The sequence below is a fragment of the Bidens hawaiensis genome, unplaced genomic scaffold (genome assembly GCF_021521415.1).
Source record: "Bidens hawaiensis isolate Kalapana, Puna unplaced genomic scaffold, B.hawaiensis_p1.1 tig00022687_1, whole genome shotgun sequence".
Lineage (NCBI taxonomy): Eukaryota > Viridiplantae > Streptophyta > Magnoliopsida > Asterales > Asteraceae > Bidens > Bidens hawaiensis.
In genome coordinates, this window is record NW_027493543.1 from 269,639 (window position 1) to 296,777 (window position 27,139).

Genomic DNA, 27,139 nt, shown 5'->3' on the forward strand with positions numbered 1-27,139 from the left:
AAATACTGAATCGTACGGTTCATAACTAAAATAAATGATCGAGAAAATCTAAATCGAATCATCGGTTATAAATTTTGTTTTAACTAATAATCTACCTAACCGACACGTACACCTCCCTGGTTATGCCGCCACTCTACTTTTCTTTAAATTCTCTTGTATTTTGTACGAAAAGATGCATTTTAAGCAAGATCAAAGCATACGTCATAATTCTTAAATGTCATAACATTCGTGTAACATACATCTTGCGTTAACTTTCTACTTTTCAACACAACATATATAAAACGTTAAAACTAGGATGTTTCATTGGATTACGGGACATCCTGGAACCTGGACAGTACCAGAAACTGAAGGACAATTGGGCAGTGGACAATGATCATCCACCTCTAAACCCCACCACTCTGGTCCATTAATATTCCTATTTTGTAACACCAAATAGCAAAGGATAGCCATGAATGCCACACCCGCGTCTAAACCAGCTGACAATATATAATTATGTCGCGCCCACCAACTCTTGAACCTCTTGTAAACAACAAAGTTAAAAAACATCCCCACAGCAAACCACATATTATAGTTCACTGCTTTAGCTGGTGGTCCGGGACAGTTTATAAGGATTGGTATATTAACAAGTCGAGGCCATTTCCACTCGGGGTACTTGCGTGAAAGAAACCAAAAGGGCACTGGTGCAAGTATTCCAAACAAAAAGAAGTAGTTCATTTTTGAGTACAACCCGAGGTTTCCAAACATGCGTTGCGGTCCCACCAATCCCCATATTATTGACGCGTTGTAGAAAACGTCGTCTCCTGGGCAGGTCCATGGGCTGCCCACTGGTAGATTGGCCGGGTCACATATGAACTCGACAGTTGTGAGGAGCCACCAAGATGTAGCAAAGTAGACAGTTGATGCGATGATTGTTCCTACCAACTTTTAGGTAATAAACGCAATTAGTTAGTGTCATGTATAATTGCGAAGGATTTATAACTTAGGTGTTTATTTATTATTTACTAGGATACTGACCCGTGTTATATACGGATAAAAAAATATTTCAAACGTCATATATATGTAGATATCATAAGAATTTTTTACCTTGTTCTCTACAAAACCACAAGATGTAGGAAAAATATATATAAATAGTGGAATGAGAAACTATATAAATATACAAATCATTAAATTGCTAAAATAACAATCATACTAAAAAAAGGAACACAAAATCAGTTATAAATAATTAATTGTGGTTAAAATCGATTTTTAAATTATTTGAAAGGAAATAGTTGGTTATGATTATAGAAAATATTAATTAGTGAATTATGTGATAATTCTATAGATGTAAACCGGATGACTTGGAAACCTATGTGGACAAACTAGTTGAAGGACATATGAATACAGACCCGGCCCATAGGGTGGGCAGAGAGGGCAACGGCCCAAGGCCCACCATATTATAGGGCCCATAACTATTTTTACACATTTATTATATGATATATAAATAAACCAATCCATGCTAAAAGATGTAGGTTGGTTTAACTATTAAGGCCCATTTCCTTCAAACAAGTGGTCATGTGTTCGATTCTTGCTCTATGTTTTTTATATTTTATTTGTTGCTCAATAGGAAGCCCTTGCATTTAATAGTTTTTTCTTTTTTTTAATTTTATTTGTTGTTCAACAATCAACAGGAAACACAAGCCACTAAAATTGAGGTCCAATCTTATTTGATTTTATTCTTGACTGCTAGTTTACTAATATGCCCATTTGTCTTATGTTTCTTTATTTTTTATATTTAAAGACCGAAATGACTTTTGATTGAAAATTAAAAATGTTAAAAGAGACGCGCGAATTGTTTAAGTATTCAAATTTGACCATTCTTACAATAACTTTGTTAATTGTTATTATAACTATCGTTGTAATATTGGATTTTTATATATACAAGTTACTGAGTTTTTAAATTTTGGGGGCCCATTTTTTCATTTGCCCCGAGCCCTCGACTTTTTGAGGATTCTTGGGGACGGCCCTGTATGAATATATTGTATTGCTTTAATAATATAGTAAGATTGTGTGTATAAATTTGTACCTGAACAATGAACATGGACTTTGGTGGGATCTTCATATAATGGCCTAGTTTGAAGTCACTTAGAAACTGTATGGCTTGTCGCATGCTGTTGTCACCATAGGTTTTGAATACCACGTTGGCAAGTGGTCTGCCGGGGTATAGATATCCTATGATCAGCTCTGTGATGACATTAAGTCCGACTCCCTGAATTATTTAAGCAATTCATCAATCAAGACAACTCACTAAATGGGTGGCAAAACAAATTCAAATGGGTTATTTTTGGTCAATATGAATAACTTTTAAAATTGTGATGAGTCATGATGGATGAAAAGTTTTTTTCAAGGAGATGGGTTGAGGAAATGCTAGTGAGTTTGGTTATGGGTTAGAATGAGTTTGTTTATGGGTTAGAATGGACTAAGACAATCTCCATCCTATTTTATTTCAAACAAAACCCACGAACCGAACAGAAACCGAGAAATCGAAACCGAACATAAACCGAAACATCGAAACCGTAACTGGCCAAAACGGAAAAAGAACCAAAACTAAACCCAAAAAATGCACGAAAAAAAATGAACCTGAACTGAGACGAAACGGGTTTCCTTTTTTTTTTCTTATTATTATTTATTTTAACGAATGAGGACGACGGGGTAAACATTTTAATTGTTTTATTTTTTTATTTATATTTTGAGTTATTATTTTTCTATTGATTTTTTTTATAAAGTTTTTTGAAACCCTTTGTATTATAACATGTACTTGGATCAAGATAATTAACTTTACACATGACCCATACTTATCCTAACATTTTTTTTAGAAAAAAATCATTCTGACTCATATCCTTTCTGTCCCAAACCTATTCTGACGCATCATATCCAACCCAACCCATTCATGCGGCAGACAACAATGTGTATATATAGACATTTTTTATAACAGAAAATATGTTAGAAGAACTAAAATTGTACAATATATTTCTAAATAGCCGAACATTACAATACCAAAATGACAAATTTGATATAGTTTTTTAATAGCTCAAGATTTAAGAGAAAACCTTTATTCCAAAGAAAATGACGTTTACTTTTAAAAAGTTACCAATCAACTAATTCTTCACATGTGTTTTCTCACGCACTAGATTTCCATGATGCTAAGCTTATCTCATAAAAATAAAAGCATGTCTAAAAATGTTAAATCAATTAAAAGGTAAAAGTAAAAAAATTGTAATATTTATTATTTTCTAATATAAAAATAAATAATAGAATTATAAATATATAATTAAAAAAGTAATTTATAATTGGTCGAATACTATGTATCACTTGACAATCTGTGGTTGGTTGTAACACTATATACAAAGTCAAATAATATTCTTGTAAAAAATTGTGAAGATCGTTTTCATAAACTCTAATGGTCAAGTTGACTATTTACATATATGATTTGCTCATGTATAATGCAAAGATGCATAAATGGATCTTAATTTCACCTGGTTTGTGGTGGCAACAATAACACCAATGGGCAAGGTGAAGAGAGAAGCCAAAGCAATTGCCAAAATGATTCCCCAGTAAGGAAGCTGCAACTGCCTCCCAAAGCCTTCACATGTAAGCAAAGCAAGTCCAATCACCAATATCAGAAGACAATGAAACCACCATTCAGGGACAGTTTCATAGTTTTTCTTCATCATCCTAGTATGTACATCCCCTATATTTGTCCTGATTGATGCTTTTGTTTGCTCCCAAATTGTCCTGATCATTTGACGAAAACGATCAGTCTTAGAAAATTGACCATCATCAACAACTTAAGCATGTCAATAATTACCAACGGACGACCCAAAAAAAAAGAATAAATATTTGTTCATACGCAACAGAGAATTGAAAAATAAAAAAATATATCAATAAAGAAATTTTATTAATATTTGTCATGGCTACCGTCAAAAACTATCGATGGCTGAAATCATGCCGGTAAGAACTTGATTGCTACAAAGGTTGACTTGTCTCCACACGAACTAAAAGCATTCACATCAACTTCTCCGTATCTATTTTTATCTATAAAATATATAGATTTTCTATATTTTTCATCTCTATTAGGTTCTCTTTCTCCATATCTATCTGTATAATTTAGAATTTTGTTGAATAGCAATACTCTAACTATAGAAAAGAACTGTTCATCACCTCTATAAATATTTGTGAGTGTATAACTAAGGAAAAAAAATAAGTGTCTATGAGTTAAATATAATAAAGATAGAGAATCTGAAGTGGTATGTTAAACAAAATTAAGAGAAATGTGATATTTAGTTAATAAAAGAGATGAAGATATAGAAGTTGACGGATATGATTCTCCTGTCAAATTAATAAATTCTTTATACATGTCATGCTCTAAGAAAATCTCACAAATATATTGTAACATTTCGGGATTTTTGTTCTTATATTGGTAATCTTTACCTGACCAAGTTTTTACTCGGATAATTCGTCAATAAAATCTCGCATTTGTTTAGTATATTTATTTCATGTATTTTTAACATAATTGATTATAACTAGAAGAAATATGCATTATATGCCCCCCTAACTAAACTAAATCCCCTTGTGTATCCACCATCTATGTTGAGGGACAAAATAACAATTTAATCAATTTACCCCCACCCCCACCCCCCTTCTTTCTTGTTCCTTAATTCTCGACTTAACCAAGGAAATTAGTATACCAAATAGTTTATTGATCAAAAACGTGTTTAACCGACACTCTACTTATAGAAAATAATAATAATAATCTAACAGCTAATTGATTCGATTTTGCGTCTTTAACAAACCACGACTTATACGACCTTATTACACTATATAAAAATGATTATAATTCAATTAAACGCCTCCACACCTTCCTCACATCATCGCGAATATAAACCCTAACCTAATTGCATTGTACCTTGCTGTTAAGATCAATTTCACAATCTAGTTGGTGTCGTAACCCTAATTTTCCTTTCACTCTCAATTCGTTACGGTTTCTGGTAATTGGTATATGCTTTGAGTTCATTTTTAATCGATAAATGTTAACCCCAAGTCAAATTTAAATCAACGTTGATAAATAAACAAAATAGGATTCTAGGGTTTATTATTAGGGGAAGAACAAGACTAAATATTGTATAAAAATTAGTATTTCCATTCTATAATCATGTTTAGACTCTGCCTGATGGCTAGCACGTGTTTTGTAAGCTATGAATTGGCCAGGGGCGCAGTTTTGAGTCCCACCATGCCCAGTCTTCAGGTTTTATTTTTAAATTTTCCTTTTTAATCAATATTTGTTATTAATATGCATATATAACATTAGATAAGCATTATTTTGATAAACCAGACCTTGGCTTTTGTTTATGTATCCTAAAATTTAATTTCTTAAAAGAGCCTTTTACCACTCTTAATGAACCAAACTATATTCATTATATTATGTCTATTTCCATATGTTTGAAAATCAAACCTAAAACTAAAGAATGACAATAATGATAATAATAGTCATAATAATGCTAGTTGCACTAATACTTTAGTTAGAGGTTTATGTAAAACCCTATCGAATATCAAATCCGTCATAAATCTTGTAATTATTTCGTTTATAATTAATTAGTATTACCGTTAACAACTAGGAACTTTTGTAAACGTATCCCGAGGAGCTCGAACGTTTCTATCTTAACTTTCTACCACCATCTCATCACTTATTCCACTCCTTAAGGTGAGTAATCATAACCCCCTTTTTACTGTTTTACATTTTTGGGTGCGTTTTGCGTTCACAAATTAAATAGATTTGTCATTTTCACTATAATTCCACTATTTGCGTAGATATGCAATTTCTCAATTAGTTGATACGTGCGAACGCGACTATGAGTTTATTTTTGAGTTATGGTTTTTTGGTATCTCATCCTCATTTTGTATGATAATACGTCACTGAAGTAACTCGACCCGTTTGGGACGACGGAAATGACCTTTTTTATATTCTTGTTTTATTAATTGATTCTGTTCATATTTATCGCAATGAATTGTCATTTTCAATATTATTAAATACAAAATTCGTGATTACTTGATCAACTTTATGTTAGTAAGCTATATATTTTTTCACACATGAAGCATGCAGCTATATGAGATGAAGCAAGAGAAAAAAAATAGGTTAAACCTTAGGTTGCAATGATAAATAAAGAACAATTTACTTTTTAAGTCTTTGACTGTGTTGTTTATTTCTTTATTTTGAAAACAATGTTATGCTTTATGTATTTGATTGTTATATGAAATATAATAACTTAGATATTGACACGTGTAACTTAATTTAGTGTATTTTGAGCTATGATACAAATTATGTCATGTCCCGGCTTGTTCCGTCATAGGTTGGGGTGTGACAGATTGGTATCAGAGCCATATGCTATAAGATAGATGGTTAGACGTAACGACATAGTAGTATGCTTAGGGTCCCTATATGTATTCCTATACATGCACCCTACTTGTTTAAATTTGTGTACATAGCTTAGCATATTTAAGTTGTTTATCATATACAATTTTACACATAAGCATACACTTAATCCGAGGCTATGCCTCACTCTCAAAATCATTTTCAAAACTCTATGACAATTTTTAATTGGGAAATTTCTTAAGAAATCCCACATTTGTACTCCCTTCTCCTTGAGGATGATTCGTGTGACGGATATGTGGTAAATAGAGGGGATACACTTGTTCGCCGAACCCTTGACACCAAGGCTTGCGAGCCTAAGGAAGTGCAATGCGCATTAATCTAAATCAACCGTGAGACCCGGTTGCTTTCCTAGAGGGTTCGGCGAGGGTATGAAACTTATTAGGCCAAAACATATCACAACAAACGTCCATGAATCTACTACCCTCATTGTATCAAACGTGGTCATGTGACGATTAAACACTTAATTTATAACCGAATTCAAGGTGGTTCATGGCTAAACTCATTTTTTTTGTATTGTGTTTTAGTTGAATAGATGGGTGAAGTATATATATACATGGTGGTTCCCGAATTACTTCAACTATCTACCTCAATACCCCCAACCCCTCAATTCCATTTTAATCGATTTTTTTTTCGAAGAAAAGCCATGGTGATACATGGATATTTCAACAATGAATTTTATTTGGTTTTCGAAAATTTTCCTTTTGTTGGAAGGAATCATGGTGGTTCATGAAGCCTTAACCAACAAATTAAATCTTATATTTCATTTTAAGTTATGTTAATGCTTCTTTTTCCTTTTTTTTCCTCTTTCATAATGCTAAAGAAGATAGACCTTAACATAATCAAGTTTCTTAAGTGATAATATTTTCAACCTCAACCGCAATCGCAACCTCAAATTATTAATAAAATTCACAAGTATCAATTTACGCAAACTTTTATACTTGCAATACTTACCCGAGTCTCATAAAACTTTACACATTTTATCCTTGTAGTATGTCTTCCCGCCTCATCAACCATAACCGTCGCACCAGCAACCCTGGCCGTAGCATGTCTTCCCGCATTATGAAGGATATCATGGAAGCCGTTCCAACACTCATTTATCAGCTCCAAACTGTGAACGCTGCTACCACACCCATGAATCCTAACCCAATTTCTTGCTCTTTCAAACAATTCAGGGGTGCTAACCCGCCCAAATACGTTGGGGCCGAGGTAAGCGTGTTCCTTAATAGTGCGTGTCCGGAAGATATAAAAACTACCTACGGCTCGGGTGTCTTTGTACAAGACGCCCTCATTTGGTGGAATAGCGAGAATTACTCTCTTGAGGCTGAGATTTCCATGGCCAAGTCGTGGGATGATCTCAAGAAGCTCATGCTTAAAATTTTTTTTCCCGAAATATAAACTCCGAAAGTAGGAAGAAGAGTTTTGGAATTTGAAGCAAGAAGGAGTTGATAATGTTGCTTGCAATGATCAGTTCCAAGAACTGAGCCTCCTCATCCCGCACATGCTCACTCCTCATGATCGTTCTATCGATAAGTATATCTCGGGTTTACCTATACAAAATTCAAGATTCCATCCCTAGTCCTGACTCAAAAATTCTTCATGATACCATCACCCTAGCCGATACCCTCACCGAAAACCACGTTGAGGCCGGAACCTTAACGCGGAAAAGTTCCAAGAAGCCCAATAATAATCCCACACCCGAGCCCACTAAAGAATCCAAGCACGAATCCTCTAAGCCTGAATCCACCAAGCACAACAACAACAACTGCTCTTCCCACTACCGCAACAACAAAAGAAAGCCCAACTCTCAAAACTTTGTCTTGGCCCAACCGCAAACCCAACATGCCCTTTCAAACAAGAAGCCCTACACCGGCCTACACCCGTATTGCAATACTTTTCAATGCCACCATCTAACCCAATCCACTTATTGGGTGTGCACAAATTGGCACCGGTTCGGCCACCTCACCCAATATTAACCCAATCCACTTGATGGGTGTGCAAAAATTGGCACCGGTTCGGCCACCTCACCCAATATTGTCGGGAATCACCTCTTATGCAAGCCACTTCACCGCGGTTCGCACCGTCAAATGAACCCAACCGAGCCATACCCCGTTCTCCAATCATTACTACCATTAGCGCTTGTTACAATTACGGTGATCCAAATCACCTCTACAACGCGTGTCCTCGACTCGCTCAAGCCCACATAGTCTATGTCGCACCACTACGCTACTACACCTCCTAAGCCTACCAAGTTCAAGCTAACCAACCACAAGTACCCCAAATCATGGCTTCTCAAATTCCTCAAGCCCAACTCATGGTCATGCAAGACTTTCAAGCTCCAACCCCTCAAGCTTCAATTTCTCAGGCCCAAGCACCTCAAGGAACTCAAGGGTGAGCTTTCAACATCAATGCTCATCAAGCCCGAAACTCGAACAATATGGTGAACGGTAATTTTCTAGTTAATAAGCACCATGCTTCAGTATTATTTGATTCGGGAGCCGATAGGAGCTTTATTTCCTTTTATTTTAAATACATACTTGATGTGCCCCATAGTAAATTATTTAACGCCTTCACGGTAGAGATAGCTAACGGTAGTTCGGTCTCTATTGACTCCGTTATCCGTAATTTCACGCTCACTCTTAATGGGTGAAAGTTCTTTATCGACCTTACCCCTATGAAAATGGGCAGCTTCGACGACATCGTCGGTATGGATTGGCTCTCTCTCCACCATGCCGAAATTTTATGTTTCGATTAACTTATTTGAATCCCTATCGATGGGGAGTAGTTCTAAAATTTCCCGGAGAAAGACAATTCTCAAAGCTAAACCTCATGTTGTGCCTCGAAACCCAACGGTTCTTACTCAAGAAGTATTCCGCAATTTTTGCCCATGTCACTACAAAATCCCATGAAGAAAAGAAACTCTGCGATATCCCGATTGTTGGCGACTTCCCCGAAGTCTTTCCCAATGACATTTTCGGACTCCCACCCATTTTTCAAGTGGGGTTCTGTATTGACTTCGTACCTTGAGCAAACCCTATTGCCAAAGCACCTTACTGTCCCGCACCTTTCGAAATGCAAGAACTCTCCAACCAAATCTAAGAACTCACGAACAAGGATTTAATTCCCTCTGGTTCGTCTTTGTGGGGTGCACTTGTATTGTTTGTGAAGAAGAAAGACGATACTCATCGTTTGTCTATCGACTATCGTGAGCTCAATAAGCTTACTACTAAGAACCGTTATCCCCTTCCGCGTATCGATGATCTTTTTGATCAACTCCAAGGAGCCACATGTTTCTCTAAGATTGTTCTCCATTTGGGTTACCACCAACTCCGTGTCCAAGAAGATAGCATACCCAAGACCGCCTTCCATTCTCTTTATGGCCACCTTGAGTTTCGCGTTATGCCTTTTGGGTTGACTAAAGCTCTCGCAGTTTTCATGGACCTTATGAATCGTGCTTGTAAACCATACGTTGACAAGTTGGTGATTGTTTTCATCAACGATATCTCGATATATTAAGAATTTGAGACCGAGAACAAAGATGATTTACTCTCCATTCTCGATTCGTTGCGAAAAGAACAACTTTACGCTAAATTCTCCAAATGAGAATCTTGGCTAAAGCAAGGCCAATTCTTGGGCCACATTGTCAACGACTTGTATTCGTGTTAATCCCGCTAAAATCAAAGCCGTTAAAAATTGGAGGACCCCGTCCTCTCTAGTGAGGTTTGTTCATTTCGTGCTTTAGTGGGGTATTACGGTCGTTTTATTCGCAACTTTTCATAGATTGCTTCACCCCTTACCACACTAACCCACAAAAGGAAAGATTATGAATGGGGTTTCAATCAAGAGGAGGCGTTCAAACTCTAGAGGACATGCTTTGCAATGCTCCGACCCTTGATCTTCCCGAGGACAACAACGATTTTGTTGTCTTTTGTGACGCTTCCATCCAAGGTCTTGGTTGTGTTATGCAACGAGACAAGGTCATTGCTTACAACTCACGTCAACTCAAGGTTCACAAGAAAATTACACGATGCAAGATCTTGAACTTGGTGTGGTCGTGTTTGCCTTAAAAATATTGAGACACTACGTTCACGACACGAAATGTGTGGTCCTCACTGACCATAAAAGTTTACAACACATTTTCTACCAAAAGAACCTCAGTGTGAGACAAAGATGATGGGCCGAGTTGTTAAGCGATTACGATTGCGAAATTCGCTACCACCCCGGAAAGGAGAATGTCGTGGCCTATGCTCTTAGTCATATGAGTCATATTAAATCCGTCTTACTCATGTGTCACCATGCAATCCGATCTCCAATACCGCATCTTCGATGCACAACACGTCTCGGTCACTGAAGTAAGTATACACGATGAGATGCCATGTGGCGCCGAACTCCAATTTGAAACCAAAGGTAATGGTTCACTCTATTATTTTAACCGTTTATGGTTTCCCCATCGTGACAGTCTTCGCATGTTCATCTTGATGAAGCTCATAGGTCCCGGTACTCTATTAATCCCGGTGCGGATAAAATGTATGCCAATCTTCATCCCATGTTATGGTGGCCGGGAATGAATAAAGATATCAAGGTATAGGTATCTAAATGCCTCACTTTGTCTAAGATTAAAGCCGAGCATCAAAAGCCATTTGGTTTGCTCAAGAAACCTCTGATCCCCTTTTGAAACTAGGAAAACATAGCCACAAATTTCAGTACCAAACTCCCCACTACTCAAAGTCGTATTGATAGCATTCGGGTGATTATTGATCGATTGACCAAGTTGGCTCACTTCATACCTATATGAAAAAAGTCCTCCATAAGCGAATTAGCTCGACTCTATGTCAAGAACATCATTTGCCACCATGTAACACCTTTGACCATTCATCTGAGCATTGTTTATAACCTCAAACCGATGGTCTATCCGAGAGAACAATTCAAACTCTCGAATATATGCTCCGCTCTTGCGCAGTAGATTTTGGTGGAAATTGGGATACTCACTTACTACTTGTAGAGTTTTCCTACAATAATAGTTTTCAGACTAGTATTGGCATGACACCCTTCGAATATATCTATGGCCGAAAATGTCGTTCCCCGATTTGTTGGAACGAGATTGGTGAATCGCAAATCATTGGTCCTGAGATGGTTCAAGAAACTTTCAATCAGATCGCTCTTATTCGTCAAATATTCTTACAACTCGTAGCTGTCAAAAGAGCTACGCCGATAAGTGCCGTAAACCTCTCAAGTTTAATGTTGGTTATCAAGTTCTCCTCAAAATATCCCCATGGAAGGGGTAGTTCGCTTTGGTAAAAGACATAAATCATCTCCTTGATTCGTTGGTCCATTTTAGATCGTTGAAAGGGTTAGTAGAGTTACGTATCGACTCGATCTCCATGAAGAGCTATCGAATGTTCATTCAACCTTTGATGTTTCCAATCTCAAGAAGTGCTTAGCCGAGGAATCTTCACACACCCCTCGCGGAAGTACAAATTGATGAATCTACGCGCGTTATTGAGAGACCTGTTGAAATCATGGATCGTATGGACAAAGAAACCAAACGAAGCCACATACCGCTTGTCAAAGTTCGTTGGAATCTAAATGTGGCCTCATGTTCACTTGGGAGCAAGAAAACCAAATGATAACCAATTACCCGCACCTTTTTGTTACGGCTTAATCTCTATTTTCGGGACGAAATTTCCCAATGTAGTGAATGCTGTAACATTTCGGGTTTTCTGTTCCTTATATTTGTAATATTTATCTGACCCGGTTTGTATTCAGATAATTCGTCAATAAAATCTCACGTTTGTTTAGTATATTTATTGCATGTATTTTTAACTTAATTTATAATAACTATGAGAAATATGCATAATATACCCCATAACTAAACTTAAACCCCCTTGTGTACCACCATCTATGTTTAGGGACTAAATTGCAATTTAATAAATTTACCTCACCCTTTTCCCTCCTTCCCACTGTCACCACCGACGCTACATACCCTTGTTTCTAGTTCCTTAATTTTCGACTTAATCAAGGAAATTAGTCATACCAAATCGTTCACTAATCAAAAACGTGTTCAAACGACACTTTGGTTATAGAAATTAATGATAAACTGACAGCTATTTGATTCGAAATTATGTCTTAAACAAACCACGACTTATATGTCCTTATTACACAATATATACACTATTATATTTCAATTAAGCGCCGCCGCGCCTTCCTCAAATCATCTCGACTATAAACCTTAAGCTAACTGCATCGTACCTTGCTGATAAGATCAATTTCACAATCTAGTTGGAGTCGTAACCCTAATTTTCCGTTCATCCTAAACTCTTTATGGTTTCATGTAATTGTTATATGCTTTGAGTTTGTTTTAAATCGATAAACTTTACCCCTAAATCAATTTTAGTCAACGTTGATCAATTAAACCAAATACGATTATAGGGTTTATGATTTGGGGAAGAACAAGACTAAATATTGTATAAAAATTAGCATTTCCATTCCATAATCATGTTTAGACTCTGGCCTGATGGCCAACACATGTTTTGTAAGCTATGAACTGGCAAGGGGCGCGGGTTCTAATTACCCTAGTGATGGTCGGACAAAAGTCGTGTATATTATTATATTATTTGTTTAATTTTAGCTTAAATATTATGTGAACTTTGGTACTTCAAGCATGTTTATGTGTTTCAGGATACTTCATGTTAAGGATGCTTATCGGGATGAATTACGGGCTTGGAACGAAGATATAGAAGACTCATGATGATTGGCACGCTTTCCTATGCAAAATAATGGAAGAAAATAAAGAAAATTCTGTCAGACGCCCTTAGCGCGGCGCTAAGGGGTCCTGATGGTGATTTCAACGTATCTCTAAGATCATCAGAATTTTGAGTCTTTAGCGCGGCGCTAAAGTCTCACCCCTTGGATGTTAGCGTCACGCTAACATCCTCCTGACGGGAAAAATTACCCTAACTTTGATATAATCAGTTTTTCAGCCCCCATTCGACATATCCTTCATTCCATCAACCAAGTACAAGCCCTAGGACAATTTTCCACCATCCCGAAGCCTTTGTTTCGTCCGTTCATCGCATGCTTTCATCCTCTCAACAGATAAGCGAATCCTTCGTGATGCCGATGTCAGGTTAAACCACTGTATTCACTTTAGGCTAGGGTTTGTGTAAACTAACTTTGATCAGGTTCTATGTTTTGAATGAGTATGAACTTGATTGATTGTTTTTAATCTTGTATTACATTATGAATTGATTATTTAAACAGTTTATGATTTTGATTGTCAAACTTTGCATCACTTTTCTGGTTGTGTTCATCACATGTAGGGTTAGCTCTTATGTCATTGAACCAATAATCATTAGTCATGGCTTATAACTGATTTTCATATTTTAAACTGGTAATTGGGTAAACCGGAGTTCAGTTGCGTCAACAATTCGGTTAGGGTATTGTTTGTCCTCACAACCCAACTGTTAGGTTTAGAAATTACTGCGCAATTAATCTCAAAGAATCTGTGATTAGTCGGTTATCACTTTACCTGAACCTGAAGTGAATCTTTCTCTCATAATTGTTTACAGCTTTAAAAGTAATCGTGTGTTATAATAATCATCTTTATAACCGATTGACATCGTTTGTCCACATTAGGTAATTAATTAGTAATTATGAACTTTACTTGCACTTTCCACTGATTCCCTGTGGAGACGACCTTACTTACCCATACTAGTTTTAGGTATTTAAGCTTCATAAATACTTTTTTTTGATTAGAGCACGACATCTACATCAAAATGGCGTCGTTGCCGGGGAATCAACGCGCAAAGTGCTAGTTTAGCTTAGTTTTTAATTTTTGTTTTTAATTGTTTCTTCGTTGATTTTACGCTTGGTATTTGTGTGTCTTACGTGTGTAGGTAACTCAAGATGACGTGGAGTTGGGTCTATGACCCACATGAAAGATATAAGGCCATGGAGGACGATGACTCGTACCGTACACATTCATATCATGGCCCACTTTCACCAAACTCTCAAGGCTTCTACAAGTCAGATAACCAAAGGAGCTTCAACCAGCAGGGTCGCAACATGCGGTACCAAAATTATTCATCGCCTTAATCTGATTATAAGGGTTACTATGGGTCAACAACAGGTAACCATGAAAACTTGTATCAAAGCAATTCTCAATCTCAGAAGAGAATTAATTGTTACCAGTTTGAGGATGATTCGGAGAATGATAGTGAAGGGTCCGATACGCCAAGTTTTGTAAGTTATCAAGAGGAGGATGACTACTACTACCATGAACATCCTCAACCAATATACGAGGAAGTCCCTCAACATTATAATCATGGTGGTACATATCAAAGAAATTATCAACAAGATCAAGAAGATTCTTCGGGTAACAAAGAAGTGTCTTGGAAAGATGTTATGGATTTTCTGAAGGAGATGAAGAGAGATCAAGAAGCTCACAATAAGGCTTTAAATCGGAGGTTAGAACTCCAGGAGACGTTTAATGACGCTCAAGATAAACTAGTGAGTCAACTATTTGAAGAGGGGGCTCAAATTGAACGAGAACAAGAAAAGTTGGCTAGTGGTGCCATGGTTGATGAGGAAGTGATAGAAGAGGCTCTTGATCTTTCAGAGAATGAATTTGAGGATCTGGTTTTGGAGAATAATACCACACCAATTCCTCTAATACCGAAGAGCCAATGAATGCATCAGTTGTGGTTGATGATGAGGATATAAAATGGGAGAGTTCGAATCTTTTTGGGCATGAAGTTGAAAGTTTAGACCCTGTTGAAAACAACCTTTGAAAGACCGGTGATTGAAGTAAACTATGTGAATCCTAATTGTTCTCCCATACTAGTCACACTGATAAATGAAGTTGGGGGAAATAGTGCAAGTTCAAGAAAAAGAAAGCTGAGTCTAGAAGACCTTGAGCAAAATTTGATGAAATGGCCTTGTATTCGGTCTACACGAGTATTAACCATGGGAAATAAGGTGTGGGTCCGACATGTCACTTACCGAGATTACACGGGAAACTCGGTGGGAAAATGCTCGGTTCGGCCCCGATCAATATTTGATGTTTCAAAGATAAGAAATAGTGTGTGGGCTCGGCGTGTTCGTTACCGAGCATATGTTGGAAATTCTGAAGGTAAATGTTCATTCACACCGACCCGTAATTGTTTATCAGACATCTTGAACATGAAGGAAGAAGTGGAGCCGAGGTGTGTCAACTACCGAGCTTTTATAGGGAATTTGGTAGGGAAGTGTCTGCTTTAACCACCGTAAACGTCATACCAGGTAACGGTCTGGCTGAAGACCTTAACAAAAACTTAGCGCTAACCGGGAGGCAACCCGAATTTTATTTTCAATTTGTATTTTATTTTAGTTTTTTGTAGTTTGTTTAACCGTTATATTTCAAGCATGCCATTGTAGCAAAAGTCAAGTGCGGGGATGCCACACATGGAAAAGTCAGAGTTTGCAATGTTTTGGTAAAGAATCATCTTAACATGAGTTGTAGCTTCCCAAGGTGCGTTCATACTTTGCTACGGTTGATTCAGGTACGTGTATATTTTTTTTGTATCCGAACTTTGTAGGTGTAGTTCACTATAAACCCTCACGAGACCTTACTCGTCCACCCGGGCTACCGGGGGGTTTAAAGGGCTTATTGCATACGCTAAATGCAATCGTGATTCCTACGAAAGTGAGTTAGGTCTTTTAAAAATTTTACTAGTTTAACAAATTTAATTATGAAATTTATATAACTTGGCTTGGTAATTAAAATTAACGGTTTTGCAAACGGTTTAAAAGACCTATCCTAATGGTTGTGAGAAGCGTGCTTCTACACGTGTGAGAGTTTGCAGATACTGTTGAGTGAATTGAAGAGCCGGGTTTGTTGAGCGCAACCAAGAGTATATTTGAGTGGCTTATTTTTCTTATCAGGTGATTTTGTTTTCATAATTCTTTTTGTTTTATTAGTTTTATTGTTAAAAGTGTAATTGTATAGTTGTATAATTTTTAAGCCCGGTTTTAAAATTTATTATTAGTCAATTTTAACCCCGTCCTCGTTAATGTTCTTTTCAATGCTAAATTTTAAACATTGAGGACAATGTCAACCTCAAGTGTGGGGATGGGGGAAAAATTAAAAATTTTTTGCCTTAGAGTGTCTTGATTGTGCGCAAAAGCCGGAATTGTAAATAGTTTATTGCTATTATTAATGCCAAGTATAGGTCTTTGGTCATGGTCAGTTTTTAAGCTTCTCGAAAGTCTTCCCATGCAAATGCTTTTCAAAAAGAAAAATAAAATGGATTGTTTAGATGGGGATATCGAGTCATGGGGATAGGTACACATGTTTATATCGGCAACCTTATTCCTCCGGTACGTGTGTGAGTTGACCACATATATAATACACATATAATACATAGTATATACACATGTCATACGAGTGCCATTATAGAGAGTAACCAGTATGCCCATGATATCTAGAACTTGGTTGTCTCATGCATTTCGAGATCTTAATACCACCACATGTATGGAGAAATTGAACTGTAGAAACCCACATATAATGACCTTTACATGAAAAAAATAAATAAATAAATACTCCCAACCCTACATTATCCCCTAGGAGCCAAGTTTGTGTCTTTTCCCTTTCGTTTGTTTAACCCACATTACAAACCGTGTTTGTCTTGGCCTTTATTATTTTTAACCTTGTGGATGAAATTCGATATGTCAAGAGTTGTATATAAGTTGTTTGTCGATCATAGTACACAATGTACGTATGTCTCGATTCAGTTGTTTGTATATATTGATGTTAGTATTTGTTAAAAAAAAGAAAAAAAGAGAAAAAAAAAGAAAGAAAAAAAAGTTGGAAAATCAAAGAAAAGCTCAAAAAGAGTCGATGTTTGAGTTAGTTTTGTTTGTAAATAATAGTGAGTGAGTTGTTTGTTTGTTTAAATAAATTGGGTCTCATCCACCATAAGCTACTAAATAAATCCGCTTCCACGCCCTAACCTAAGCCACATCAAAACCCTTAGTTCTATTCTCTATGCAACCGGTGGGTAATGGGTGGAGACATGACTTGCTTCCAAGCTTATTACATTATGTTCATACTTGGTATAGAGGGTAGAGAGATAGTAGCACATTTTTTGCTGGTCCAGATATTAAACCGAGAGGAGAGATATTATATTATGAGGGGTATGACTTTGTGTGCCTTAACCGGAAACAAAGTACACTTGTTTGGGCGGTTCCATAGTTTTAAATTGATACATTAAATTATTTGGTGGGTTATCAACCTTGACAGTATCAGTTCTTGGGAATTGGGTATAACATTATACCTCACTAGTATTAATCTTGGTAATTTATGAATCATCGATCGAGGTGTATGTGTTGCATGAGAGTTTTCTTGAGGGCAAGCAAAAGATAAGTGTGGGGATGTGATGGTCGGGCACAAGTCGTGTATATTATTATATTATTCGTTTAATTTTAGGTTAAATATTATGTGAACTTTGGTACTTCAAACATATTTATGTGTTTCAGGATACTTCATGTTAAGGATGCTTATCGGGATGAATTACGGGCTTGGAACGAAGATATAGAAGACTCATGATGATTGGCACGTATAATTGAAGAAAATAAAGAATATTCTGTCAGACGCCCTTAGTGCGGGGCTAAGGGGTCCTGATGGTGATTTCAGCATATCTCTATGATCATCAGAATTTTGAGTCTTTAGCGCGGCGCGAAAGTCTCACCCCAGGGATGGTAGCGCCAAGCTAACATCCTCCTGACGGGAAAAATTACCCTAACTTTGAAATAATCAGTTTTTCAGCCCCCATTCGACATATCCTTCATTCCTTCAACCAAGTACAAGCCCTAGGACGATTTTCCACCATCCCGAAGCCTCCGGTTCGTCCGTTCATCGCATGCTTTCATCCTCTCATCAGATAAGTTTTTACTTCGTGATGCCGATGTCAGGCTAAACCACTGTATTCACTTTAGGCTAGGGTTTTGTGTTAACTAACTTTGATCAGATTCTATGTTTTGAATGAGTATGAACTTGATTGATTGTTTTTAATCTTGTATTACATTATGAATTGATTGTTTAAACAGTTTATGATTTTGATTGTCAAACTTTGCATCACTTTTCTGGTTGTGTTCATCACATGTAGGTTAGCTCTTATGTCATTGAACCAATAATCGTTAGTCATTGCTTATAACTGATTTTTCATATTTTAAACTGGTAATTGGGTAAACCGGAGTTCAGTTGTGTCAACAATTCGGTTAGGGTATCGTTTGTCCTCACAACCCAACTGTTAGGTTTAGTAATTACTGCGCAATTAATCTCAAAGAATCTATGAATAGTCGGTTATCACTTTACCTGAACCTGAAGTAAATCTTTCTCTCATAATTGTTTACAGCTTTAAAAGTAAGCGTGTGTTATAATAATCATCTTTATAAACCGCTTGACATCGTCTGTCCACATTAGTTAATTAATTAGTAATTATGAACTTTAGTTGCACTTTCCACTGATTCCCTGTGGAGACGACCTTACTTACCCATACTAGTTATAGGTATTTAAGCTTCATAAATTCTTGTTTTTTATTGGAGCACGACATCTACATCACCCAAGCCTGGTTTTTAGGTTTTACTTTTAAATTTTTATTTTTAATCAATTTTTGTTATTAGTATGTATATATAACATTAGATAAGCATTAGTTTGATAAACCGGACCCCGGTTTTTTTTATGTATCCTTAATTTTTAACTCTAAGTTCTTAAAAAAAACCTTTTACCACTCTCGCTTAATGAACCGAACTATATTCATTATATTATATGTTTATTCCTATTTATTTGAAAATAATACATAAAATTAAATAATAACAATAATGATAATTATAGACATAATAATTATAGTTACGCTAATAATTCTATAATTTCTATTTGTCGAATCTCAAATCTGTCAAAAATCTTTTAATTATTTTCATTATAATTAAGTAATATTATCGTTAACAACTAGGAACTTTTGTCGACGTATCCCGAGAAGCTCGAACGCTTCTATCTTAACTTTCTACCACCATCTCATCACTTATTCCACTCGTGAAGGTGAATAATCACAAACCCCTTTTTTTACCATTTTTTTGGGAGCGTTATGCCTTCACAAGTTAAATAGATTTGTATTTTTCACTACAATTTCACTATTTGCGTAGATATACAATTGCTCAATTAGTTGATACATGCACATGTGACTATATGTTTATTTTTGAGTTATGGTTATTGGTGTCTCATCCTCACCCTCATCCTTTTTTAGTATGATCAAACGCCGCCGGAGTAACTCAACCTATTTTGGATGACAGAAATGACCTTTTATATTTTTGTTTTATTAATTGATGTAGTTCATGTATATCGCAAGAAATTAACATTTTTAATATTATTATATAAAAAAAGTCGTGATACTTGCTCATCTTTATGTTGGCAACCTATATATATTTTCACGCATGACACATGTTGCTATATGAGATGAAGCTAGAGAATAAAATAGATTGAACCTTAGGTTGCAATGATGAATAAAGAACAATTTATGTTTTAAGTATTTGATTGTGTTGTTTATTTCTTTCTTTTGAATACGATGTTATGTTTTTGTGCATTTGATCGTTACATGAAATAAAATAATATAGATATTGACACGTGAAATTTACTTTAACGTCTTTTAAGTTATGATACAAATTATGTCCGTAGGTTAGTGTGTGACACATATGCGCTTTTCATTGAGGAATTTCCAACGATTGGACCTCCATCATTGAAAGCCCTCTAGTAAACTTCAAACAATAAATTTAAAGATAAACCATCTATCATAAAAGGTTAGGTATATACCTTCCATGGAAGAGAATCACATGGGATATGGTGGCAGCCAACGTTGCAAAGCTTAGACCATAAGCTAGTACAAACAATATGCTAAGGTTAACTTTTCCATACTCATCATATCCTGCTTGATTGAAGGAAAATGATGTTTGGTTCAAAACCTTTGAAACATTGTACTTTGTTCCATCAGCATGATACGTCTTGAAAGAATACATGGGAAATCTTCTAGCTTCGTACCAATTGTTCCAGTAAGATAACGGAATCACCATGTAAAAGATGATCACGTATCCGACCAACATATTCACCATAGCAAACCCGGGGGTGGCTAAAGGGCTTCCGAGGAAACCTGCAACCGTTGCCCAATCAAGGCCAAAAGCTCCAATACCGAACCCTTTAAGGCCTGAGCCGATTTGTTGAGCTTTGAAGGAATCCTTCCATATCCAGCATACGAACGAGAGCGCGGTGATGGATTGGAACAGGTAATTGGGAACCACATAGTATGAAAAGCTAGATATTAGCACAATTGTGAAGAATTGCACCCTTGATAGACTCCCTTTTGGCCTCTTCTTATCCTCATGTAATGCCCTACGGTTCAAGCTTAGGTTAGTTGATTTGGGTTTTACAGTCTGGCGGGCCCACCCATTAGGTACGGGACGAGTCGCCCACACCCGTAAAAGAGTATTAATGTACAATTTTAATAATACTAAGTTTTGAGTTTTTAATATGGTGGACCAGACCGAAAGTATGTAATCAAGTTGATAAATACTGAAATTTAGTGAGGGATGTAACCTGAACAAGGAAACTTGAATGAGACTAGAAGGCCACCACATGTATGGAGAGTCAACTAAAAACTTTCGGAATAGACCAGCCCATCCAAATCCAAGAAGCTGTTTATTTTCTCATCCACAATAAAATATATATAACAAAAAAACCACCATATAAAATTCTTTTTGGGGTTTAAACCGATATCGGTGTCGTGTTTAGCTTCATGTTTGTAACACGACCTTTGGGTTTGTATCGTGTTCGGGTTGACCCACCAACCTACAAACATGATATGTTTGATAGCTTTATAAAAGGACATAACGTAAACTATGTCAAGGGATAATCATAAAGCCAAATCATTTGTAAAACATGCCATATGCAGTTTGTTTCAATTGGCAGACCAGAATTCAATCGTTTGGAATCCTAATTTCAGTCTCAACGTGTTTCCCCAATTTACCGATTTTGGATTTAAATCCTTTTCTATATAAAAGTGCTTTAACCTTTTATTTTAGTTATTTAAGAAGTCAATTTCATGCAATCAACTTCAGTTTCCCAAACTATAATTTGTTTGAATCGACCAAATTTAGAATTACTTATAAATCAGGGTGTGTTGCAATCGTGACACCCAGTATTATCTCATATTTTTTCTCTCAAGATTAATTCTATGTACTCTATCAAACTCTTTTCTTGGTTGTATCTTCTTGATCAACTATGTATTAACTTAACTAACATCACATGTAGAAACTAACCTGAGTACTTTGTGTTAACAACAAAGCTGCAAGTGGATGAATGTCGGTATGGTAGAAGGCTTTAACAATAGTAATAATCCCAACGGCATAAACCCAGCTGGAACCTGCATTCGCTAATATAGTAATAAGCACATGTTCCTTCATGTTGAAAGGTCCCGGGTTCAATGAAAATGACCATCTAAGGATTCTAAATCTTTTTGTGGGTAGACTTGCGGCCATTATTTTTCCAGCCGGAAGAACAACAATTTGCGCTATAACTGAAGACACTGATAACGCGTTTTGTCTGTAACCGAAAAACTGGTTCAAGAAAGCAAGAACACTACATGATATGATGCCTAGAAACCATGTCCGGAAAGTTAAACACGGCAGTGTTGGATCGTCAGTTGTCGGGACGGTTAATCGCACTTGCTCGACCGGACAATCATTGACCTCTAGTTCTGGATATGAAACTTTAATTAATCAGAAACATAAAATTTTAAAGAAAATGAAAATTAAGCACACTAAATAACTTTCCAAGTACTAACCACCGATTCAAGACATTTGTGAGTTATTCTGTAACATCTAGTTAGTGAGTGAGTTCTAAACTTCTTTTACGATGTATCTTCACCACAAAATCATTGTAATTCTGGTATATTAATAAGACTACTAATTCCTACCTTCATATAGTATATTTTTAGCCGCAAACAGAATTTTTTTTCTTTTTAATTTTCCATGATGTTTACAAATGTGTTCAAATTCCCGGAAAACTAAACCAAGATCTATACAAAATTCACGATCAATAACCTCTAATTCTGTCATGAAACTTTAAGAAACTATTTCGCTATTTGCTAGGACCAACTAGCGGCGGATTCACGATAGACAATTAAGGTCACATCACATATTGTAACCAATTTTAGACGCCCTTTCGGACTCGTTATTTTATCACAAATCCGTCATTTATAGCAATTTTTAAATTTTTATCACAATCAACTAAATATTAAAAAAATATTTCATGTTACAAATATGTTCAAATTCCCGGAAATACAAACCACAATCTAAACAAAATTCACAAAATTGATTATATGAATTGAAAGAATTGTAGAAATTTAACAAAAAAAGCCGAAAATATAAGGGTTGTAGGAATCCCAACTATTAATCACCTATTAATCCCAATCAATCACTAGTCTTCACCCCCTGTCGACTAGCGACTTGCAGTTATTACAACGCTTGAAAACTTAAATGCGGATGTCTTTTTTTAGTAACGCGAAGTTAACGCACCTGGTTGTGGACTGAGTTTCTGGGAATCAGTTTGTGAAATATCCATTGTTAACTTTTGAGGAACTTAATGCAAAATGCACTAAGGTTTTTATAGGGTCGGCAGATTTTATAGAGTAGAATATTCCTCTTGGATTCACCTCCAACTCTTATGCCAACGCCTTGAACTTAGTTTCGTATGTATGCATCAAGACACATACAAAATCGTTCATTCATTGTCTTGACTTTTTCATTGCACATTTAAGAACCAATAAATAATAATTGCACTAACAATAATTTGCGACAAAAAGATATAGTTGAAAAATGTGATATAAGAGGATATGGTAAGGCCGGACAGGCACATATAGAGCAAAGATAAAATACGGGTCTGGATGATGAATATGAGGTAGAAATAAACATCAACTTTCGTTTTCAAGATAATTGTACTTGTTGGAAATACCTTTTATCAGTTTGGAAATTAGTGCCATCGTTCCTTTTCAGTTATGTTACCTTTCGGTTTTCATTAACTTAAGACTCCAATGATTGCCTTAATTAAGTAATATATACCTAAACTTTTTATAATTTTAATCTTAATCTTAATCTTAATCTTAATCACGAATATCTATACAGGGTCAAGTTATTTTACAAAGGGTCACAAAAATGAGAAATGTGAGAAGCTATAAATAATTGACATGTGTCAAGTGTTGACCAAAAGGAAAAGGGTATAGAGGTAATAGTATACATTTTCTCTCTCCACATGCAAGGCACATGTTAATACCCCCATCATTTTAGAACGTCTATAACTTTTTCGTATGATATTTTTTTTTAAAAAAAAATTCTTCATAATAACAATCGTTTTTTTATCTTTAATATGAGTATGATTTTGTTATATAAAATTCAAAACAAATATTACGTCACTGTGTCTTTTCGCACACCATTGTGTCTTTTCGCTTATCATTGTATCTTTTTTCGTCATTGCGTCTTTTCGCACACCATTGTGTCTTTTTTCGTCATTGTGTCTTTTCGCACACCATTGTGTTTTTTCGCTTATCATTGTGTATTTTCGCACACTATTGTGTCTTTTCGCTTATCATTGTGTCTTTTTTCGTCATTGTGTCTTTTCGCACACCATTGTGTCTTTTCGCTTATCATTGTGTCTTTTTGCTTATCATTGTGTCTTTTCGCACACCATTGTGTGTTTTCGCTTATCATTGTGTCTTTTTTCTTCATTGTGTCTTTTCGCACACCATTGTGTCTTTTTTCGTCATTGTGTATTTTCGCACACCATTGTGTCTTTTCGCTTATCATTGTGTCTTTTCGCACACTATTGTGTCTTTTCGCTTATCATTGTGTCTTTTTTCGTCATTGTGTCTTTTCGCACACCATTGTGTCTTTTCGCTTATCATTGTGTCTTTTTTCGTCATTGTGTCTTTTCGCACGCCATTGTGTCTTTTCGCTTATCATTGTGTCTTTTCGCACACCATTGTGTCTTTTCGCTTATCATTGTGTCTTTTTTCGTCATTGTGTCTTTTCGCACACCATTGTGTCTTTTTTCGTCATTGTGTCTTTCCGCACACCATTGTGTGTTTTCGCTTATCATTGTGTCTTTTTTCGTCATTGTGTCTTTTTTCGTCATTGTGTCTTTTCGCACACCATTGTGTCTTTTTATCTAATATATAAAATACAATGCTTAATACAAGTTACACAATAACTTGAAACGTAAAACACAATGGTGAATACGTATAACACAATGATCTAAAACGTAAGACACAATGGTGAATACGTATAAGACAATGACCTAAAACGTAAGACACAATGGTGAATGCGTATAACACAATGACCTAAAACATAAGACACAATGATGAATACGTATAACACAATGGCTTGAACGTAAAACACAATGGAAACAACATATTACACAATGACACAATGAACAACAAAAAAACACAATTAAAAAACCCATTAATTTTTTTTTATATAACAATAATGGTGAATTATTATGGTGAATTTTTAAAAAACTCATATTAAAGATAAAAAAAAACGTTTATTATTATGGTGAATTTTTTTAAAAAAAATAATGTCGTATGAAAAAGTTATGAAAATTTTAAAATGATGGGGGAATTGACATGTGCCTTGCCTGTGGAGAGAGAGTCAACAAAGGTGGGTTATTACATTCATGCCTTTTCCATCAATTTTTATTTATTAAATTAATTGTCTGGTCCCGATTATGATGGTCGATTCGGCTCGGATCTTAATCTATCATGTCATAACTCACACAAAATTGTATTGACAAAAGAGTTAATGACGGGTTACTATATTTAGAAAGATGACCGTTTGTTAAAGGCGGAATCAATAACAAACATACGGTTACAATGAATATCCAAAGATCGAAGACACACACAAGATTCACTCAAAAGATTTCCATTTATATAATGTTAGTCACACAAAAGGAGTAATCGATTTAGGGTTTATAAGGAATCCTAGGACAGCCGTCACACACAAAATATTCTCAATTATTGTGTCGTGTGTATTCTGTCTCTCTTTTTGTGTGTGTGTTTTTCTGTGTCTCCTGGCGGCGTGCCCTAAATATTCCATTTATAGGCCTGCCAACCTAAGACAGCTGTCATTCCTTTTAGAAACCCTATCCGATAATACATATTCAAATTACATATTCAAAAATAAAACTAAGTGTAAAACAAGTCTTCCGGGTAGGCTTTTCATTAATCTTCAGTCTCCGGGTACGCAGTGTACTCGGCCTTCCTTCAGACTTGGTAAACATATAAGTGTACTCGGAATCAGTTTCCGGGTAGACTTTACTTAAAGAATATTTTACCAAGTAAAATATTCACCGAGTAGACTTCAATCTTCTTGGACTTATCAAACTTTGCCCGACAAATCCTTACGAGCAACCTTGTTCTTCTATGGTCCTGTTCGGCTCATTGTCAGTTGAACAACTTACTGATAAGGCGTACTCGGGAGTACATACCTTTTTTGAGCAGAACCTTACTCGAAATAACTTAGAGATATTCTATTAACTCATCAAGTATACTCGGACCATAATTATTAAAGAATACCTTGCCCGGTCTTCCAATTACTTGGCTTCTTGGACTTGGTTAACCAAACCTTACTCGGAAGAGTAAAAGACTTAGCTTTGAAGAACAACCCTGCTTGACAAAGTGAACCTTGCTCGGAGATGCCAAATCAGTGGTCCTTACTCGGGAATTCACTAAATAGCATACCTTACTCGGATATCCACTTAAGAAGACTATTTGAAGTAAACCTTGCCCGGGAGGCAAAATTTCGTACTCGGCTAAGTAAAAGCTTACTCGAAGGTCCAAGGTGTGCTCGGATTCAATACTTAGCAGTTTCTGAGGAGGTTGAGAAGATTCCAATCTTCCATATTCTTCGTTTTCGGTCAAATCTCCTCATTTGGGTCAAATTCTTGACCCAACATTAATCTCAGTCATTCAAATCTAAGATCAATGGACTAAATTCCTTCTCACCATTCTCATTTTTATTGTCCTTTGTATTTTAACTTTACCCTATCTACACATACTATTAAAGCAAACAACAATTTTCACTTGTCAACATTCTAGCCCCTCCACATCATTGTCACATCAATGTCATATTACCAATTACCTTTCATAATCATTCCAAGTCATCTACTAACATATATTTAAACCATAACATTTCTTAATTTTTTACCCTAATCATGTTTTTCTCTCTATCTCTATTAGGCGAATCTCCTTTCACCCTCTCATATTTTCCGGCTAAACTAGATCTATATTGATATTAATCGTTTTCCGGTAAGTTTGTATTTTATAATAACATTCCGATTGTCGATATATGTATTTCCGGCAACATTATATTTTATTCCGATTATTGTAGATCTAACATTTTTATCTTTATTTTCATTGTTAACTGATTTTTTTTAAATCAGTATAAGTTCTAAATTAAAAACAGAGACGAAGCTATAACAATTGATTTTTTTTTACGATTTTCCGGTAAGTTTTTCCGTTCAAGTATTATACCTATAACAATGAGTGTTTTATATTAATTTGAAGTTTTATTTTTTTCCTGTTTTTTTGTTATACATGTTGT

The 27,139-nt window shown here is 35.8% G+C and overlaps 2 protein-coding genes across 2 annotated transcripts; one reads left to right on the forward strand and one right to left on the reverse strand.

The window, feature by feature from the left end:
* Positions 1 to 203: 203 nt before the first annotated feature.
* On the reverse strand, positions 204 to 23,283 carry LOC143566067 (oligopeptide transporter 5-like). The gene is made up of 7 exons (XM_077052853.1): positions 23,063 to 23,283; positions 21,806 to 22,242; positions 21,084 to 21,181; positions 20,307 to 20,879; positions 3,513 to 3,771; positions 2,063 to 2,245; positions 204 to 921 (listed from the first exon to the last, which is right to left on the reverse strand). The coding sequence occupies exons 1-7, from the start codon at positions 23,106 to 23,108 to the stop codon at positions 301 to 303; spliced, it is 2,217 nt and encodes a 738-aa protein (XP_076908968.1). The 5' UTR covers positions 23,109 to 23,283; the 3' UTR covers positions 204 to 300.
* Positions 13,935 to 15,179, forward strand: LOC143566068 (uncharacterized). The gene is made up of 2 exons (XM_077052854.1): positions 13,935 to 14,532; positions 14,617 to 15,179. The coding sequence occupies exons 1-2, from the start codon at positions 14,369 to 14,371 to the stop codon at positions 15,149 to 15,151; spliced, it is 699 nt and encodes a 232-aa protein (XP_076908969.1). The 5' UTR covers positions 13,935 to 14,368; the 3' UTR covers positions 15,152 to 15,179.
* Positions 23,284 to 27,139: the final 3,856 nt, after the last annotated feature.